The 20,865-nt window shown below is 63.9% G+C and overlaps 1 protein-coding gene across 1 annotated transcript in view; it reads right to left on the bottom strand.

Moving 5' to 3' along the window:
- LRRC4B (leucine rich repeat containing 4B) overlaps positions 1 to 20,138 on the bottom strand; it is a 34,050-nt gene extending 13,912 nt beyond the window's left edge. The window contains exons 1-2 of the mRNA XM_062176796.1: positions 19,964 to 20,138; positions 7,198 to 7,529 (exon numbers count right to left, since the gene is read on the bottom strand). Coding sequence (XP_062032780.1) covers positions 7,198 to 7,494 — 297 coding nt within the window. The 5' untranslated portion in view covers positions 7,495 to 7,529; positions 19,964 to 20,138. The remainder of the gene's footprint in view (positions 1 to 7,197; positions 7,530 to 19,963) is intronic.
- Between the last annotated feature and the right edge of the window lie 727 nt (positions 20,139 to 20,865).

The raw sequence follows: 20,865 nt of genomic DNA, 5'->3' as shown, positions 1-20,865 counted from the left end.
TTTGGAAAGTTCACAGAAAATGTGCATTAGGAAAAAAAGCCTGCGCGCGGCTTAACATTTTTTTTATCCAAAACAAACGTCTCTGGAGCCCATCTTACACAAACTTGTTGAAGTACTGCGTACAGCACTTTGGACTTAGTATTCTTACTTTGCTCAAATTACAAAGAACATTGAATGCTCCCACGGAAGAAAATCAAAGCAGAAAGTAAGTCTCTCCGGCCACACCAGGGCGAAGAGAAAGGCCTGCTGCCCCCCCCGCCCTCCGCCCCGGTGCTCCCGGGCCTTTTACGAAATCATTACTGAGTTTTTAGAACAGATCGGCAGCCCTATTGGCATCCTTTGAAAACCCGGTATTCTGCTTTGGGCATTCTTCGACCCTCCATTTTCAGTAGCAGAGAAACCTCCCCTGGTGACTGCACAGGGAGAGGCACAGGGAGAGAGCTAAGAGGGTCCTGTGCCACCCACGCCCCATGTCAGAGTGCCCGGGTTCGCGTCCTGGCCCCCGTCCCAACCCAGCTCCCTGCTGCCAGCGCCCTGGGAGGCGGCAGGTGATGGCCCAAGGCTCCGAGGCCCTGCTTCCTATGTGGGACCCCGGGACAGAGGTCCCGGCTCCTGGCTTCCGCCTGGTCCTGCCCTGGCTGTTGTAGGCATTTGAGGAATGAACTCTTTCAAATAAATGAGAATAAATGTTGGAAAGAGCGCGCAGGGACTCGGCTGACCACGCCCCCACTGTCGGGGACCCTCGCAGCCTGGATGGTTTCCTGCCGATGGAACCGCATTTCCTCCCTGTGGCCTCGCGGGTCCCCAGGAGGCCCAGGGCAGCCCACGGAGCGCCCGGGCGGCTGCAATGGGGCTTTGATAAATTAAGTGCATTGCCTATCCGTGACCCAGCGATCCCCGCCGGGAATGTATTCCGAAGAAACGCTCGCGCGCGCAGCTCCCCGAGGGCTCCCGGGCAGGGTTTGTGGTGGGGAAGCTGGGGCCGCCTGCAGGTCTGCTGGGCGGGGAGCGCTGGGCGCCCTCCCAGGAGCCGTTAAGGCCGTGGGCTCGCCACCGCCCCAGGGACACTAGGGGCTCACAGACAAAGAGGGGACCCAAAGCACAGCTTCGTCTGCATAAATTAGAAACACACACACATACACACATACACACACATACACAGATACATACACATACACACACACACATACACACATATACATACACACACATACACACACATACACATACACACATACACACACATACATACACATACACACACATACACACATATACACACACATACACACACATACACACACATACACAGATACATACACATACATATACACACATATACATACACACATACACACATACACACATACACACACATATACATACACACACATACACACACATACACACACATACACAAACATACACACACATACACACATATACACACACATACACACACATACACAGATACATACACATACATATACACACATATACATACACACATACACACACATACACACACACACACAGATACATACACATACACACATACACAATACACACATACACATACACACACATACACACATACACACATACACACACATACACACATACACATACACACATACACACATACACAGACACACACATACACACATACACAGACATACACATACACACATACACATACACACACATACACACATACACACATACACACACATACACACATACACATACACACATACACACATACACAGACACACACATACACACATACACAGACATACACATACACACATACACATACACACACATACACACATACACATACACACATATACACACACATACACACATACACAGACACACACATACACACATACACATACACACATATACACACATACACACATACACAGACACACACATACACACATACACATACACACATACACATACACACATACACATACATACACACACATACACACATACACATACATACATACACAGACACACATACACACACATACACATACACACATATACACACATACACACATACACATACACACATACACACATACACACACATACACACATACACACATACACATACACACACACACAGCCCCACGGTAAACTCAATCCGGGCTGCCTACCAGGAGGAGGGGCGGACGGGAGCGCAGGGAGCCAGGAGCAGAGGTGGCCCTGCCAGGGGCCTCCCGCCGGACCTGCCTACACTCTGCCCCCCGAGCCAGCGCCCGGTGTCGGGGCCACAGACCCGGCCTGAGCGGCGGCGGCGTGGCTGCAGGCAGAGGGTCCACACCTCTCCCTCGGGAGGCGTCTCCGGAGCCCCCCAGCTTGGGCAGCACCCATCTCTGCAGCGACAAGGGAGACCCACAAAAGCCTGATGGCTTTTTAAAGAGCAGGCCTCCATCTTACCCGCGGGGGCTGCCAGCTGTCCCCGTCACGCTAAGCCCCAGAGTGGACCACAGGGGCCCGGGAGAGGCCAGCCCCAGCACTCAGGGCTCGTGGTGCTGCACAAACGCCGCCCGCACTGCTGCCCAGGAGCAGGCGACAGGGACCTGAGCCGCCCGCGTCCTCTGGCAGGAGCTGCAAGGGGCTGCCTCCGGCTCCGGCGACACAGATGGTCCCAGGGCCTCAGCTCAGCACCTGGGCCTTCCATCCAACCAGGGCACCTGCTGCGCGGCAGGTCCGCCCGCCCGCGGCCGGACACGGCAGAGAGCAGTGTGGCCTCCCTGCCCTCGCCAGGCGACTGCACAGCTGGGGAACAAGGCGACCCCTGAGTGTCCAGCTGACTGGGGAGGCTCTGAAGCCCGCAGACTCCCTCCCAGGCTAGGGATGCCTGGTCCAGGTCTGGGGGTGTGTGGGGTGGGGCGTGAGGGCAGAGGGCCCGCACACAGCCCTCGCATCACAGGGAAGCGCCCCTGCGGTCCTCCCCGGACCCCGCGGCTCCATGTCCGGGAGTTTGTCCTGGGGATTCCAGAGTGAGCCCGAGGACGTTCACCGCGGTGTTGTTTACACGGAGTCTGCGCTGCCAACGAGGCGCCAGCTACACCTGCCCACGCCCTGGGACCCCGGCAGCCATTATGACATCACAGAGGAGATGACGAGTTCATGGTGATGCCGCTCGGTGCCAAACGCCAGCTTTACATCGGTATGGAATAGTGATTCCATTTTTTTTTTTCTCAAAATAAGAAAAGACGGCCGGTGCCGCGGCTCAATAGGCTAATCCTCCACCTTGCGGCGCCGGCACACCGGGTTCTAGTCCCGGTTGGGGCGCCGGATTCTGTTCTGGTTGCCCCTCTTCCAGGCCAGCTCTCTGCTGTGGCCCGGGAGTGCAGTGGAGGATGGCCCAAGTGCTTGGGCCCTGCACCCCATGGGAGACCAGGAGAAGCACCTGGCTCCTGGCTTCGGATCAGTGAGATGCGCCGACCACAGCGGCCATTGGAGGGTGAACCAGCGGCAAAGGAAGACCTTTCTCTCTCTCTCTCTCTGACTAGCCACTCTGCCTGTCAAAAAAAAAAAAAAAAAAAAAAAGAAAAGAAAAGACAAAAACCTAAAAAATAAATCTACCTGTAAGACGGCGCTTCCTGTGCAACTGACAGGTGCACGGACAGAGACAGTGAGAGTTGGTGAGGTTCCTGTGGCTGTGGATTTATGGCTGGCTGGCTTTGGTCTCTGTTCTTACTTAGGTGTGATTTCTAAATTAATTTGTGTTCATTCCATAATAAATAATTAAATATGCATTTGCATAGGCACAGGGAAGAGCCAGGAAGATATTAAAGTAAATGTTAGCAGTAGTGGGGCCGGTGCTGAGGCGTAGCGGGTAAAGCCGCCACCTGCAGTGGCCAGCACCCCGTGTGAGCGCCAGTTTGAGTCCGGCTGCTCCACTTCCGATCCAGCTCTCTGCTGTGGCCTGGGAAAGCAGTGGAGGATGGCCCAAGTCCTTGGGCCCCTGCACCCATGTGGGAGGCCTGGAAGAAGCTCCTGGCTCCTGGCTTTGGATCAGCCCAGCTCCAGCTGTTGTGGCCTTTTGGGGAGTGAACCAGCAGATGGAAGACCTCTCTCTCTCTCTCTGCCTCTCCTCTCTCTGTGTAACTCTGACTTTCGAATAAATAAATAAATCTTTAAAAAAAAAGTTAGCAGTAGCTAGTTATGTCTAGATGGTGGGAGTAGGGGAGATTTTTGTTTTCTTTGATCCTGTTGGAGCTGGCAGTTGGCCCAGTGGTTCCGACACCTGTGTCTCACGCTGGAGCACCTGCGGTCAGTTCCCGGCTTGGGCTGCAGAGCCCAGCTTCCTGTCAGTGTAGACCCCGGGAGGCAGCCGTGACGGCATAAGTGACTGGGTCCCTGCCACACGCAAGGGAGAACTGGATGGCGCCCCCGGCTCCCGCTCTGGCTGTGGCCCAGCCCTGGTCATTGTGACTCAGTGGATGGGAGCGCTCTCTGCCTCTCAAATAAATAAAAAGTATTTTTAAAGGATTGATTTATGTATTTGAGAGGCTGAGTTACAGAGAGAGGGAGGGAGAGAGAGAGAGGTCTTCCACCTGCTAGTGCACTCCCCAAATGGCCACAATAGCTGGACTGTGCCAGTCCAAAGCCAGGAGCTTCTTCCAGGTCTCCCAGGCAGGTGCAGGGGCCCAAGGACTTGGGCCATCTTCTACTGCTCTCCCAGGCCATAGCAGGGAGCTGGATCGGAAGAGGAGCAGCTGGGACTAGAACCAGCACCCATATGGGATGCCAGCACTGCAGGCGGCGGCTTTACTACTACACCAGCTCCATAAAAAAGTAATTAAAGCAATCATTTTAAATGAAGATTTATTTATGTATTTTGAAAGTCAGAGAGAAAGGGAGAGACACAGAGAGAGGTCTTCCACCCACGGGTTCACTCCCCAAGTGGCTGCATGGCCAGTGCTGAGCCGGGCCAAAGTCAGGAGCCAGGAGCTTCATCCAGGTCTCCACACAGGTGCAGGGGCCCGAGCGCTTGGGCATCTTCTGCTGCTTTCCCAGGCCATTTATCAGGGTGTGGATCGGAAGTAGAGCAGCCGGGACTCAAACTGGCACCCACGGAGGAGGCCGACATCGCAGGAGGCAGCGTTACCCCCTACACTGGCCTCTTACACATCTTTGAAAATTATTCCTATTTATTTATTTATTTGACAGGCAGAGTTAGACAGTGAGAGAGAGAGAGAGAGAGAGAGAAAGGTCTTCCTTCCGTTTGTTCACCCCCCAAATGGCTACCATGTCCGGAGCTGCACCGATCCGAAGCCAGGAGCCAGGTGCTTCTCCTGGTCTCCCATGGGGTGCAGGGGCCAAGCACCTGGGCCATCCTCCACTGCAATCCTGGGCCACAGCAGAGAGCTGGACTGTAAGAGGAGCGACCGGGACTAGAACCCGACGCCCTAACCGGGACTAGAACCCGGTGCCCATATGGGATGCCGGTGCTGCAGGCGGAGGATTAACCCAGTGAGCCACGGCGCCGGCTCCCTTATATTTTACAAACAAAGCAGCCACCCTTCTTGCGGGTGGAGAGGTGCTCCCTAAGGAGGTCAACTCCACTGCACACGGACGAGGCCCCCGTGTGCCCCAGACTCAGGAGGCCCCGGCGGGATTAGCGGGTGTATTTGCTTTGGTGCCGAGTTTGAGACGGACGCATGCGCACTGGCCCCTCCTACACTGTCCATCCCTGTGGCCGCGCAGCCTGGTGGTGGCGGTGGCCTCAGGGCAGGCGCAGGAGCCCCCAGGAATGCCTAGTCCCCTTCTTCACCCCCTACCACCGTCCACTTCAGGTACGCTTGGCGACGCACGCCACAGAAGGGACACGGGGACCTGTGCGTGGTTGTAAGGAACTCAAATCCTGCACAGGGCACGCAGCAAACGCCCCTGGGGCTGGAGAGGGAGCCGTGCGAGCCGCGCTGGCCTGGGCCGCCCCTTGCGCACCCCTGCCACCCGTCTGTCCACCCGTTTCTGCTTCCTGTCCCTCTGGGACGCAAGCAGCTGGGGGCACAGGGCAGAGCCCGCTGGGCGCACAACAGAGGCAGGGCCTCCGGGCACAGGGCACAGGCAGGGGACAGCGAGTGTGCCGAGGACCAGCCTCAGGCAGCCGTGGACAGCCAGGCTGCGGCTGTGGCTGTGGCCGGAGGCGTGGGAGGTGGACCCAAAGCACAAGGCTGAGCAGGTGCACCTGGGCCTAAGGACAAGGTCCTGTAGGGGGAGCGAGACCGAAACTCCCCACGGCCACCCAGGAAGGGGCTGTCCCCAGGAGCCCCTCTCTCGCCTGAATCAGGCTCTCCTGGACGGTCAGATGGCAGCTGCTGACCCTCACCGCTTCCCAACGCCCAAGCAGGGGGCCAGGCCCAGGCAGTCCGGGGCCGGCACAGGGAGCATCCTTCTCTCCCACCACAGGGGGATGGGGTAGGCGAGGCCTGCGAGCGGAGGGCACTGGCCATTGCCTTTCAAACAGTGGCTCTGGCAGGGGCCCTGCCCGCTCCTGGAATATCTGGCAATGTCTGGAGACACTTTAGGGACTGGGCCCCGGCGGCCCTGGCCAGGCCAAGCACCTGCCCTGGGCCCCACCCACCATGCAGGGTGGTCAGGCCCCAGATGGCACCAGGGCAGGGGCTCAGAGCCCTGCAACAGATCGGCCCGGCTCTGCCCGCGAGCGACGATCGCCAGACGCAACACTGCCACACCAGGCCCCCGATTCCCACAGAGCTCCAGGAGACGGACGCCACCACGGGTGCCCACCAACCGAATGACCGGTGCCTGCCCAGCACTAAGACCCTGGCCGCACACCACCAGGCAGGGGCTCTTGTCCCCATTTCTCAGATGAAAAAACACATTCAGTCATGTCGCCACAGGCCCAAGGCCACCCAAGGGGGCGGGGCTGCAGGAGGCTCAGGGGTCCCCCGGGAAGGGTCGCTCTCAGCACCAGGGAGCCAGGGCTCAGGCAGGCTAACGCCCTTGTCCTCCGTGGTGGGGGATGGGCCGACACCCGGCTGCGGGAACAGGCTGTGTTTTGCAACCCCGATAGCTTGGAGCCCACCGGGGAAGTCCGTGGGACCCAAGTGCACCGCCCAGGCGCGGGTGAGGGGATGCGTGTGGAGGGCCCCCCATGGCCAGCCCAGGGGAGTGAGGGCTGGCCACCCGCCTGCTCACCTGGATGCTGTTCTCCTGCAGGTTCAGGTACCGAGTGTTGACAGGGATGCTGGCCGGCACTTCGGCCAGCTCTCTCCGCGTGCAGATCACCCGGCTGGCCTGGTTGCTGCAGGAGCAGGCCGCAGGGCAGGAGGTGGCCGGCGGGGAGCCCCCTCCAGCGGCGGCTGTCACGGCCACACCGCCCCCGCCGGCCCCCAGGGGCGGAGAGAAGAGCCAGAGGAAGAGCAGGGCCCCGTGGGGCCAGGACATCCTACCGGGCGGCAGCGGGGGGCACGGGGAGCCGCGGGCACGGGCCATCCTCACTGTTCATGCTCCACGTGGGCACTGGGGGGCTGTGAGGGAGAGAGAGGGGAGAGACTCAGTGAGGGACAGGGGCTCGCGTCACCCCCTCCCTGCCCGGTGCCCGGCACGGGACCCAGAGGCTGCCACAGGGGCCGGCGGGGCAGCCCCTGTGCGCCTCTCATCCTGTCCCTGCCGGGAGACCATGCGCCTGTGCGGAAGGCAGAACTGAGGGCGAGGCAGGGGAAATGTGGCCCGCGGCCACTTGCGCCAAGTAGGAAAAGTCAGCCGCACTCAAAACTTAGGGCCCTGTGAGATCTCAAAAGATGAACAGGTAGGGGAGGGGTGAGCGGGGCAGAGGGGGAAGCGGGAGGCAGGCTGTGAGGGTCAGGACCTGGCTCGGCCCCCTGCGCCAGCCTCCCGGGGTCCCGGCCCAGCCACCGAGCCCCTCCTCCACTCCCCTCCTCCTCCTCGCCTTGTGGTCAGACGGAACGGGGGACTTGGGGAGCAGCAAGGTGCCAGCCGAGGCGACTGCCGAGGTGGCCGTGTGGGCAGACGAGGGCCAGGGTGACAGTGGGGGAGGATGGGCCACAGCAGCCCCCATGTGCCTTGAGACTGCAAGTGCTCAAGGCCAAGACAGTGTCTAGTGGGACCCGTGCCAGCAGCTGCCGCAAGACTGTGCTGGGGGGTTGACCGAGCAGGGCCAGGCCCAGACCCTGCCCAAGGACCCTGCCTCCGACTGGGGGTGCCGAGAGTCGCTGCCCCCTCCCCAAGCCGCCCTCCCCCGTCCGTCTCCAGGGCTCTGGTGAGCACGAGGCACGAGGCACGCTCATCACAGCGCTAATGCCGACGCCGATGGCAGGAATAAGAGTAATACTGGCTGCTGGGAAGGGGCAAGGCTGGCCCCGCGCCGCGCGCCCCGGCTGGCTCCCGGAAGCCTCGCGGCAGCCATGGGGGGCAGCTCCGTGCTCAGTCTGCAGAGGCAGGACGGCTCGCCCAAGGGCACGGAGCAGGCCGGCTGGTTCCGGGGCCACTCCTCTGGCCCCGAACCCTCCTTCCCACACAGCGTCACCTCCAAGTACGGGCGAATGTACCTACACCAGCGGGCTCTGCCCACACTCGCCGGCCCCAGAGGGTCCCTGGGAGATGGGGGAGAGGGGAGTGCTGCGCACACGCGCACACACCACAGCCCACTCCCACACTGCAGCGCCAGGCACGCCCTCACACCGTGGACCCCAGACCCACGGACACGGGACCCCCCAAACGTACGCTCCCCCCACATGCACACACACACACACACACTCCTCCTGCAGTTCCAAGATCATCCTAACCCAGAAAAAATGTGTGTGCCTCTGTGCACGTGGGAACAGAGCTAGAAGCAGAGACAGAGACAGAGGGCGAGCCGGAGTTGGGCTCTCTGTGCGCCCTGCAGGCTGTTCGCCCCCCCCCCCCGGAAGCTGGGGTTCTGTGTGTCTGGTCTGTCTATGCCAAGGCGGGGGTGGGGGTCCCCATCTCCCCACAGGTGAGCAGGCAGCGCTCCGCTCCCTTCTTGTCCTGGGTCTCCATTCCGACAAAGACCCGGTCCCTTCCTTAAGCCAAGGGGCTGGCGCCACCCACCAGGGCCGGGATCCGAGGCTGCCCCCCCAGCCCCCGCAGTGCCCGCGAAGCCAAGGCGCCCTCTGGGGCGGCTGTGTCTCTGCCTCCTGCCTCCGCGTCTGTCCCCATCTCTCCCGCCGCCAGCCCCCTCCCCCAACACGGCTTCTGCAGCAGGCTCCCTCCCCTTTCCACCCTCGCGTCCTTGTCTCTTCCCCCAGCCCCCCACCGCGAGGGACACTCACCCTGGTGGCTCGGCTTCCGCTGGGCCTCTCCCTGCGCCCCAGGCCCCCCCTCCGCATGCCGGGGGCTCTCTCGCCCCGCTTTCCAGGCTCTCGTCGAGGTGGTGCTGGGGGGGGCGCAGGGGCTTCCTGGGTCTCCCCGCGCCCCCCCCTCCTGGCCTGCCGCCTTTCCCACCCCAGGAGGCCGTCCTCGGGCCACTGCAGCAGTCCTCGGCTTGCCTCCCTGCCTCCTGCCACCCCCACTCCCGCCTCAGCCGCCGCGCGGCCCCCCTCCCCGCCTCCTTCTCAACCCACCAGCCCCAGCCCCCTCAGCGCCCTCCGGCCCCGCTAGGTCCCTCTCTCAGCCTCTGGTCCCTGACCCCCCCCCGCGGCTCCCCCCTTCACTGTCTCGCCAGCCTCGGGACCACCAGGCCCCCTCTCTCTTTCTCTTCCATCTCCCCTCACTCTCGCCCCACCCCCATCCCCCGCCTGCAGTCCGTCCCTGTCTGTCTGTCCGTCTCCGTCTCCCCTGGCCCTGTCTCTCTCGCTCTCTCTGCGATTACAATTTCTGGTCACACGGCAGTGCAGAGCCAAGCTGTGCCTCAGCTCCCTCCCTCCCCGCCCCCTCCCTCTTTCTTTCTCTCCTTCTGCGCGGGGAGGGCACCTCTCCTCCCTCCCTCCCTCCCTCCCTCCCTCCCTCCCTCCCTCCCCCCTTCCCTGCGCTGTGAGCTCGGGGAGGGGGGTGTCTCCCCCTCTCCTGCTAATCAAAGGCTCCGTTATCTAATTAACCCATTGGTTCTGGGCAGCCGGGAAGGTCGGGGGGAGCGGGGGAGGGAGGTTGGCGGCTGGGCTGCCCAGGGAAGGGGGGCTGGGCTGTGCCAGCCGAGCCTCCAGCCTCGTGGCACACAGACCGCCTCAGCGGCCGCATCACCAGCCCGGGCTACCCTGGTCCCCGCCGCGGGCCGACACCTCCCTCCTGCCCCCCACCCCGCTGCCTCGCCCTGTCCTGGCCCAGCCTGTGCCCCCTCCCATTCTCCACCACACCCCGTGGCCGTTCACTTCTTCCTCCACCTTGGCGCCCCGGAAACCTGGGTCCACATTGCAGTCACCCTGCCCTGTTCACATCACAAAGACGGTCTATCTCAGGCTCCCTCTGCCCTGGCCCTTAGCCATAGCTGGACGTCCACCTCCTGATAGCCTTCTGTACATGGGCAGGGCAGACACATCCCCTCCCTCCCTCCCCCTCCCCCCTTCTTTCCATCCATCCACCCATCCACCCATCCACCCATCTGTCCACCTGTCCGTCCATCCATCCATCCACCCACCCACCCATCCGTCCATCCATCCATCCACCCACCCATCCGTCCACCTGTCCGTCCATCCATCCATCCATCCACCCACCCATCCGTCCATCCATCCATCCACCCACCCATCTGTCCACCTGTCCGTCCATCCATCCATCCATCCACCCACCCATCCGTCCATCCATCCATCCACCCACCCATCTGTCCACCTGTCCGTCCATCCATCCATCCATCCACCCGTCACCTCCAGAGCCCCTACTCTGTGGCAGACCCGGCACAGAGGCTGATAAAGGCTACCAGGTGTGCAAAGCTGGGCTGCCCGGGGCCGCCGAGGGGCAGTAGTGACGGTGGCGCATCCTGGTTGAGTGCAGGTCTGAACCCCGAATCTGCTGCTGCTATGCTGTGTGACCTCAGGCCAGTGACTTCCCTTCTCTGAGCTGCACTTTCCTGCGCTCCGAAGCAGGAGGCCCTACGGACGGCCCCGCCACCGCACACACAGGGGCTGACCTGGCCTGGCCGCCTCCTCCTGCCCTGGGCTCTCACTTCTGCCTTTGCTACCCCGGCCTCTCTGTCCCCACAGGCAGCCAGAGGGGTCCTGTTCCCAGCAGGTCAGGCTAGTCCCTCCTCTGCTCAGCGGCCCCCGGACCCCTGTCTGACTCGGAGGGCCGAGCCTTCTCCGTGGGGCCCAGGGAATCCAGCCCACGTTAGTTCCTTGACTTCATCCTGCCCCGACGTCGGCCACCGCTCCTGCACAGGCAGGGCCTCAGAGCCCCAGGGCCTTTGTACCTGCTCTGCTCTGTCTTGGGTCAGGTCTCGGGTCACATGGCCTTCTCAGCGAGGCAGCCCTGACCAGCGCACAGCGCCCACCATGCGTCTCACCATCTGACCCCTCTGTCTTGGACATGAATGGAAGCTCTCCAAGGGCAGGGAATGTGTTCCCCGGATTGCTGGGTTTCCAGGACCTAGGACAGCACCTGGCACACAGCAGGGGCTCAGCAAACTCTGGAGGAGGGAGTGGAAGAGGCTGGCGGCACCCTCGCTGTCAGTCCACATCCCTCCCACACTCCCACACAGGCCCTGCCCCCAGCCACACCCCTCTGTCCGCACATCTAGCCCAGGACACGCTCTCCAACTGTACCACTCAGGCCCCACAGCCCTGACAGCTCCGGATCCCGAGTCCCTGCCCAGCCCAGGAGGCCTGCCCAGCAGAGGCGGTACCTTCCCGTGCCAAGACGCAACTGCCGTTAGCTGGACATCATGTCCCAGATTTCTCTTCGCGCCACGGTGCCACTGGCTGGCCCTGGATACAACACTCCGGGTCTCCAACAGGGGTCTGTGCACCCCACCGAGCATCCGTGCCCTCAGGAAACCTCAGCCCCTTCCTACGGCTGTGTGCTGAGCACCCCCCCCCCCCACGTCCTCTGAGCACCTTCCTAAAGCCAGCCATGGTTCCACGCTCGCTCGTTCTAACTTGGAGTAACAGAACCACCAAGACGCGTGGTGTCCAGCACACCCCTAGCCGTGACCGGGCACCGCCAGGGCTCAGCAGCGTGGCAGCCCTTGTCCACCCTCAGCCAGCACCCCCACTCCACAGGGGCACAGAGAGGGCAAGCGACTTCACGTTCACAGCCGGAAGTGCTCCCCCGCTCCCACAGACCCCAGGGCACATCCGACAAGAGCAGCACTTCTGCAGGGCGACGCTGGTGCGAGCGAAGCCAAGGGCATGCAGAACCCCAGCTTTCCTCCCCTCACCCCCACTGCACAGAGTGACACGAGCCTGGTCCCCCCACCTGACTAGTGGCTCCCCGGGCCCCCAGGAACACTCTAACAGGGACGGGCGTGGTTGCTGAGTGCAGGCGGGCGCCGTGCTAGGTAGAGCCGCTGGCTTCTCCCTGCAGCTCCAGGAGGAAGGGATGGTTCCTGTGCCCATTTTACAGACAGAGACGCTGATCCAGGGAGCTGGGGCGCCCACCAAGGCTCACGCAGCCCCAAAGCATCACAGCTTGGATCAGAACCCAAAGCCCAGGCCCACAGAGCCCCAGGTGAGGGGTGCACCTGTTCTCCACCCTCCCTGCCGTAAGGAATGAGGGGGGATTCAGACAGAGGCCCCGAGGGGAGGAGATGCGGGAAAGGCAGCGGGTGCAGGTGCCCGCGTGTGCGGGGGGCGCCGGAGAGGAGGCCAGCGCGGCGACGGGGCCAGGGCCTCCCAGCCTTGCCTGCTCCCTGTGGCCCGGGCTCCGTGCCTGAGACGATCCCGGCAGATGGCAGCTAGGACACTCGGGGACCCGGGGGGGCAGGAAACAGTCCCGCCAGGCGTGCTCCGTCTTCTGGGCAGTTTCGGAGCAAGAGAGGAGGTGCCCTGCCGGTGCCCAGAGGTGCCCTGCCGGTGCCCAGAGGAGGTGCCCTGCCGGTGCCCAGAGGTGCCCTGCCAGTGCCCAGAGGAGGTGCCCAGAGGTGCCCAGAGGAGGTGCCCTGCCGGTGCCCAGAGGAGGTGCCCAGAGGTGCCCTGCCAGTGCCCAGAGGAGGTGCCCAGAGGAGCCCTGCCGGTGCCCAGAGGAGGTGCCCAGAGGTGCCCTGCCAGTGCCCAGAGGAGGTGCCCTGCCGGTGCCCTGCCGGTGCCCAGAGGTGCCCAGAAGAGGTGCCCTGCCAGTGCCCAGAGGAGGTGCCCTGCCAGTGCCCAGAGGTGCCCTGCCAGTGCCCAGAGGAGGTGCCCTGCCAGTGCCCAGGAGGTGCCCAGAGGTGCCCTGCCGGTGCCCAGAGGAGGTGCCCTGCCAGTGCCCAGAGGTGCCCTGCCGGTGCCCTGCCAGTGCCCAGAGGAGGTGCCCTGCCGGTGCCCAGAGGAGGTGCCCAGAGGTGCCCTGCCGGTGCCCAGAGGAGGTGCCCAGAGGAGGTGCCCTGCCGGTGCCCAGAGGAGGTGCCCTGCCAGTGCCCAGAGGAGGTGCCCAGAGGAGGTGCCCTGCCAGTGCCCAGAGGTGCCCTGCCGGTGCCCTGCCAGTGCCCAGAGGAGGTGCCCAGAGGAGGTGCCCAGAGGAGGTGCCCTGCCAGTGCCCAGAGGAGGTGCCCTGCCGGTGCCCAGAGAGCGCCTCTGACTGCGGGATGATGGCCCGGGCCTGGAGCCAGGGGCGGTGGGTCCGCTCTGGGTGTGAGAGACCCCTCGGAGCAGACTGGAAGGGGGAGGCTGGAGGCCGGGAGGGAGCCGGGCTGAGGGTCAGGGGTCAGGGGAGAGGACGAAGCTGTGCCGGGGGCTGTGGGACAGAGGCGGGAAAGAGTGAGGCGGCATCCGATGTGTCCAAGGGGCAGACCTGGGGGGTGTTAGGAGGTCGAGGAGTGTGGGAGGAGCCAGGCTCTCTGACAGATCTGGGCTCCAGAAGGGACAGGGGAGGGGAGTGGGGAGGCCCCTGAACAGCCACCTCCACCGGGGAGCAGTGGGGCAGGACCCGTGACCACTGCCCCCGCCCGCTGCCGGCCACGCCACTCTGTGTGAGGAAAAGGCAGTGCTGGTGGGCAGGGGGTGGCAGCAAGGGCCCGGCGGGGCTACACATGGCCAGGGCCTGGTAAACGCGGGCCATGGTCAGAGCCCAGCTGGCAGGTGGGCAAACCGGACGCCCGGGCTCCAATCCCATGACCCCCTGCTGCTGCCATGTGCTCGGGAAGAGGGCTGGGGTGGGAACGCCCTGTCCTGAGGGCGGTGTCCCACCTGCACGGCCCAGCGGCAGGTGCAGTGGTCACTGTGCTGGACAGCGTGCTTCTAACTGTTGGTGCGGTCATTTCCAACCCTACGCTTGAGCCCCCACGGCTCTGCTCCCTCTGGCCCCTTGCCCTGCCCACTGGCCGGCAGGGGTCTCACAGCCTAGGGGCTGTGCGCATCTCACCCTCCCCAGAAGCCCGTGGGGGAGGCGGTGCATGTCCACCGTACATGCGGATACACTGAGACACAGTGAGGTCACTGCCTTACCCGTGGGTATTCAAGGCCGGGTGGCCTCGGAGACAGAGACTGAACCTCCAGGCCCCCAGGGCCCTTTGTGGCCCAGGGTGGGGGGTGGGCAGCTTATCACCCCTAAACTGAATCTTCTCAGAATGGAGTTGGGGCCTGGCCTGGGGCTGGGGGCTTTGAAACAGTGTTCACTGCCAAGGTCCAGGCAGGTGGACAGGGGCGTGGTCCGAGCCAGCCTGACGAGGCCCCCCTTGCTGGACGGGCAGCTGCGGTCTGTTTTCTACCTTAGGCTTAACCAGCTCGTGTCGAAAAGGGTACTACTGAAAGCGACACCAAGCTGAGAATTTTCGGAAGCACAGCGGTGTGTCTTGGCCGCCACTGTGTACCCACGTCGCCTGGCATCTTGTCCAAGGACTGGTTCGGAGTCCGCGCATCAGGGCAAGGGGGACCATCTGCAGGGCAGGGCTCGGCCTGGGCTTTGGAATCAGTTTGAAGTTTGCCACAATCGCCCCGTGTCACCTTGGGGAGGGGTCTTCTCCCCCCCGCCGGGGCCTCTGCGTGAGCACCTGCGCGTGGGGAGGGGCCAGTGTCTGAGCGTTCACTGGGAGGGCTCCACCACTCAGCATCGCCAGGCCGCCCTTGGTGAGGAAGGATGGGGAGGCGGGCAGAGGGCTGGGGCTGGGAGAGCCGGGCCTGAATTCTGACCTCTCTCGTGCCCCGGGCTCTGTGCTGCAGGCTGTGAAGACGGCACCTGCCTCGAGGGGACCCGGGCACTCAAATGCCAGCTACGCTCAAAGGGATCAGGTGTCCTCACTGGGCAGGGGGACCGGTCTCCCCATTCTGTGATGCCGCTGCCCCCCAGCACGTAGGGCCGCATGGAGGGGCTGGTGCTGTGGCTTAGTGGGTAAAAGCTCCGCCTGCAGCGTTGGCATCTCATATGGGTGCCAGTTTGAGTCCCAGCTGCTTCTCTTCTGATCCAGCTCTCTGCTAATGGCCTGGGAGAGCAGTAGAAGATGGCCCAAGTGTTTGGGCCCCTGCACCCGTGTGGGAGACCCGGAAGAAGCTCCTGGCTCCTGGCTTTGGATCAGCACAGCTCTAGCTTTTACAGCCATTTGGGGAGTGAACCAGCAGATGGAAGACCTTTCTCTCTCTCTCCCTCTCTCTCTCTCTCTCTGCCTCTGCCTTTCAAATACATACATAATACATACATACATACATACATACATAAATCTTTAAAAAAAGGCCCATATTGGGACTGGTGCTGTGGTGCAGCAGGTTAAAGCCCTGGCCTGCAGCGCCGGCATCCCATATGGGCGCCGGTTCTAGTCCCAGCTGCTCCTCTTCTGATCCAGCTCTCTGCTGGGGCCTGGGAAAGCAGTAGAAGATGGCCCAAGTGTTTGGGCCCTTGCACCCTCGTGGGAGACCTGGAAGAAGCTCCTGGCTCCTGGCTTTGGATCAGCGCAGCTCCAGCCATTGCGGCCATCTGGGGAGTGAACCATTGGTTGGAAGACCTCTCTCTCTCTCTCTCTCTCTCTCTCTCTCTCTCTGTCTCTACCTCTCTCTGTAACTCTCTTTCAAATAAATAAGATAAAGCTTAAAAAAAAAAAAAAAGCACCCATCTGTCATGGAGTAGGGGCTTAGCCTATGGACTCGACCACACCTGGGCCTGGTCCGTCCCTGAACCAGGATTCCCCCGCAGTGGGGCAGGCTGGGTCCTGCTGTGACGGCTGCGTGGGAGGTGGGTGAGCTCTCAGCTCCCGGGGCACAGGGGGCCCAAGCTACCAGGAGGCCTCACCTCTGCCCGCTGCTCCGAACCACCTCACCCCAGCTGCTACCAGGAGGCCTCACCTCTGCCCGCTGCTCCGAACCACCTCACCCCAGCTGCTACGGAGCCTCCTTCCCACTCGGGGGCCCCGGGCCTCCCCCTTTGTCCAGCTGCTGTCTCGGCCGGGGAGGCCAAGGCCGGGCTGCCACTTGCAGCTGTGTGGTCTCGGGCCAGAGACCACACTTCTCTGGGCTTCAGTTTCGCCACCTGTCAAATGGGGCTCGGCCTCCCCTCCCCCGCGGGGGCGCTCAGCACGGTGCCTGGCTCCGGGCACGCTCCCAGGAAGCGCTAGCTCCTGTCCTTGTGCGCTCTGCTCTAACTTAGAGGGCAAATCTCTTCTCCCTTCACCACTGGGGTGTGCCCCTCCCTCGGAGCTGCAGCTGGCACTGCCTGGGTACCACCATCGCGGCCCTCTGGGCCCAACTCGAGGGACTGGCACAGGTTCCGGGGGGACCCCGGGGAGATGGGGGAGTGGCCCTGGATCGCGCCCTGTTCTCAACATCCCACCGGGACCCCAGCCACTCGCAGGCTCAGGCCTGAGTGCCTGTCAAGGTGGCGGCTCTTAGAGCAGCCCTGGCCCCGCCCCGCCCGGCCCCTCTGCCTCCGCCCGCCATGACAACAGCCATGAGTGGGTTTCCAGGCAACAAGGGGGCATTGTGCCACTCTCCTCACTCCCCTGCCACCCCGACCGGCAGAGCAGCCACAGCCTTGGAGACTGGAAAGACAGGGAAAGGGGCTCCTCCCTGGGGCTGGACGGAGAGGGGGTTTCCTGCAGCCCACCAGCTGGCCATGTCCCAACCAGGGGCAGGGGGAGGGACTACCGCCTTGGCACAAGGCGGCCCTGTCTTCTGCACCCTCGCCAGCGAGGCTCGCCCTCCTCACACGCATCCCTGTGGCCCAGGGGTGAGGAGCACACCCCATGTCCTCCGGGGCAGCCCCAGCCCCCTACCTGCACGGGGCCACGTGAGCAGCCGGCCGACCCCAGGGGAAACCTGGCGCCTGCCACTGGGCTTCAGCTGGATGCCTGGGCTACAAGCACGTGGGGCTGTGGCTGCCCCCGCTGTCTGTCTGGCTGACCCTAGAATATGCAGGGCTGGTGGCCTGCGCCTGGATTCTGGCCTGCACCCCATGGGCTGAAGGGGGGCTCTTCCTATCAGTAGCCTGGGGGAGGCTCTTTACATGGCTGCAGGGCCCCCTCCAGGGCTCCAGGGCTCCAGGGCTGCCTCTGTGGCTCTGGCTTTGTGTCCCTGGGAGCGCGCGGCTCCGAGGCCGTGTGCGAGGGGCGCTGTGCGAGGGGCGCTGTGCGTGAGGGGCGCTGTGTGTGTGCCTGTGCACACGGCCCCAGTCTGGGGCCTGCTCCCCGCTCCACGGGTCTTGGCTGGTCTCTGACCCCACGTCTGGGTCTCTGGCTGCTGGTGAATGACTGTGTGTACGTGTGTGGGCACCTCTGCCCACACGTGCTTCTGTGTTTCCCATGCTCCTGGCTGACTGAGGTCCCGCAAGTCAGCAACTACGCTTTGAGCCCCCTCCCCCACAGGCCTGCGGGTGCTGCCGGCGCGGGGCTGGGGCTCCCTGGGTCTGCCTTGCCTGCTCCTTCACTCCGGGGCCCCGGACACATGGTGTGCGCTCCTGTCTCCCGGGCCCTGGACACATGGTGTGCGCTCTGTAACTGAGTAACTGTGGACGCCTGACTCCTGGTGGGGGGTGTGTGTGTGTGTCGGGGGACTGGGTCCATCGCTCCAGCTGTGCGCCCTGCCTCTGGCTCCCGCCCTTCCCATCCTCACTGAGGGGCTCTCTCCCACCTTCCTGCAGCTCTGCCATCTCTCCTGTATGGCATGCCTTTGGACAGTCACCAGCCTAGATGAGCGGAGTCCCAGGGACCAGGAGGAGGAAGGTGGGGAGGGGAGGGGGAGGCGCAGTTGGAAGGAGAAGTCCAGAGATGCCACAGGAAGGGGGAGGCCCCGCTCCTGGCCCCCCTGGGGTGGGGGTGGGGAGTCCGCAGGGGGAGAGGATGCTGCGGCCCCGGACCAGGAGGGGAGCCCACTGGGCTACTCCCAGCTGCCGCTGGAGCCCAGTTCCTGTCTGGCGGCGGCTGCGCGGCCGGGACTTGGGATGTGAGGCGCATAGCAATGGGGCGCTGCGGAGGCTGGACTGCAGCTCCCAGCTGGGGCGGGGGGCGGGGAGGGGGCCGAGGGGCAGCCCTGATCCTCCCTCCCTCCTCCCCTCCCAGCTGGGCTCTCCCCAGGGGAATTCCCCACCCCAAAAGAAAGTCGCCTGAGGTTGCGAGACAGCGGGGGAGGGGGCTCAGCCCCGAGCAGTGGTGGGAAAGCCTGGGCAGGAGGGCTTGGGCTGGGCAGGAGGCGGGGGAGGGGGCGTCACTGCACGAGGGACCCAGGGCTCCTGAGATCCCGGCCGGGCCCCTGGCCCAGGAGGAGCAGCAGCCCAAGGAAGCAGGGGCAGGAACTCCAGACAGAGCCTGAGCTTTGGGGGCTCAGGAATGAAGAGTCGGGGGGAGATGCAGGTCTGAGCAGGCCAGGTGCCAGAGAGGAGGGTCCTAGGACTGGGGCGTCTAGGGCTGGGGGAGCCTAGGGGGTGAGCAGACAGGATGTGGGGGGTCTTTGAGCAAAGGAGGGTCGTGGAGGAGGGGAGGAGGCCAGGAGTGCTAGGGACATAGAGGCTGAGGTCCTGGGCCAGGTGGAGGAGGGCGGGGAGTGGGGACTTGGAGGAGGCAGGTTAAAGTTAGGGTGTCCTGCAGAGGGTCAAGGGGCATTCAGGAGGGGTCACAGGCGCAAGAGGTCGGGAGAAAGGGGAAGTCCAGTTGGAGGGACCTAGGAGAGCAGGTGTGAGGGCAGGGAGATGCGGGAGCCCAGGCTCCCAGAGAGGCCGGAGGAGCCCTGGGAGAGGGGCAGTGGTCCCGGGCAGACACGTGCCCCTCTCAGAGGCCCAGAGACAGAGCCTGGAGGAAGGGGGTCCTGGGAAGAGGGAGGGGCTGCTCCCAGGGGAACTTGGGAGACCCCCCGAGGGAGAAGACTGGGGAGGGGGTTGTCTCACCCCCTCCATCTTTCCCATTTTCACTTCCCAAACTCCCCGGTTCTCCCCGGTTGCCACGGCAACCGCTCCTGCCAGGCGCGGTCACCAAGGAAACCCCGTGCCCGCCTCTTCCCCCCCATCCCTGGCATTCCCCCCCCAGCAGCAGCAGCGGCGAGGTGGAGGGTGGGAGGGGCCGGTGGGTTACGGATGAACCCCGACTCCCGCCCCAGAAAGGGGCGCCAAGACATACAGCAAGCGAGCCCCCCACCCTAAAGTCCCCATCCTCAACCCCACAGCTGGATACGCAGTGACCGCCTGCTATCCGCCCCCACTCCACAGGCCCCCGGAGAGCGGCGACCCTCAACACAGCACTCGACAGGCCGGCGAGCACCCCCCCCCCCGACCGCCTCCCCCACCGGCTTCTGCTCGCCATCAGGCCCCGCCCACTGTTCTCTGCCATCCCCCCCACCCCGATAAGGCCTTTGACCACCGTCCCCCAATTAGACAGTGCCCCCCACCCACTCCCGCGATTCCGCCTCCGGCCCCCGCCCCCACCCGGCGCCCCTTGGTGGCTACTCACAGCGCGGACTGGGGCTCCTTCCGGGGGGCAGCATGCCCGGACCGTGGGGGGGACCCCCCAATGAAGCACAGGAATTTGGGGTGCGAGGCCTGCTGCGGGGAGGTGCGGGGGGCGGGGCTGCGGCCCAGCCCGGGTCTCTCGCGTTCGCCCCCCTCCCCGGGTCCTGGGTGGGGAGGGGGCTTCCGCGGCGGCGGCGCTGGGCTCGGGGCCGATCCGCGTCCTGCCGGCCGGCCCGCCCGCCCGCGGCCCGCCTCCCTGCTCGCCTTGCTCGCTTCCCCTGCTTCCTCGCTCGCTTCCTTCCAGCCTGCCTTCCTTCCTTCCTTCCTTCCTCCCCCCTCGGGCCCGCCGGCGCCGCTCTCCCCCCACCCACCCCCCCCAGGCCCCGGCCCCGGCCCCGGCCCCCGCCTCGGACGGTGCGGCAGCGACCGAGAGCAGCCGAGAGCGGCGGCCACGGGAGCCGAATACTGATGACGGCGGGGGAGCGCGGGAGGGCGGGCGCCCAGAGGGGGGGACGCGGCCCGGGAGGAGGGGAGGGGGGAGGAGGCAGGGAGGGCGGGCAGAGAGCAGAGAGGGAGCGAGGCGAGAGGGGGAAGAGAGGGGAGGGAGAGAGAGGGAGAGGAGGGGTGAGGGAGGAGGGACGGGGGAGGGGAATGGAGCGGACGGCGGAGGGGGTGGGAAAAGAGCGAGCAAGCGAGCTAGCGATCGGGGAGAAAGAAGAGGGCGAGGGAGGAGGGCCTGGGCGGGAGACGGAGTGGAGGGGTGCGGGAGGAGAGGCAAAGGGCAGGCAGCCCCCAGCCCACCTGTGTCCCTGCTGAGCTGAGTGGAGGCAGGCAGGGAGGGTGTGGGGAGGCTGGGGGTGGGGCTGGGGTAGGTGTGGGCAAAGGGTCAGCTTGGAGGAGGGG

This window comes from Lepus europaeus, chromosome 19 (assembly GCF_033115175.1).
Source record: "Lepus europaeus isolate LE1 chromosome 19, mLepTim1.pri, whole genome shotgun sequence".
NCBI lineage: Eukaryota > Metazoa > Chordata > Mammalia > Lagomorpha > Leporidae > Lepus > Lepus europaeus.
The sequence above is the reverse complement of the archived record's forward strand: the minus strand, read 5'-3'. Positions and strand labels throughout refer to the sequence as shown.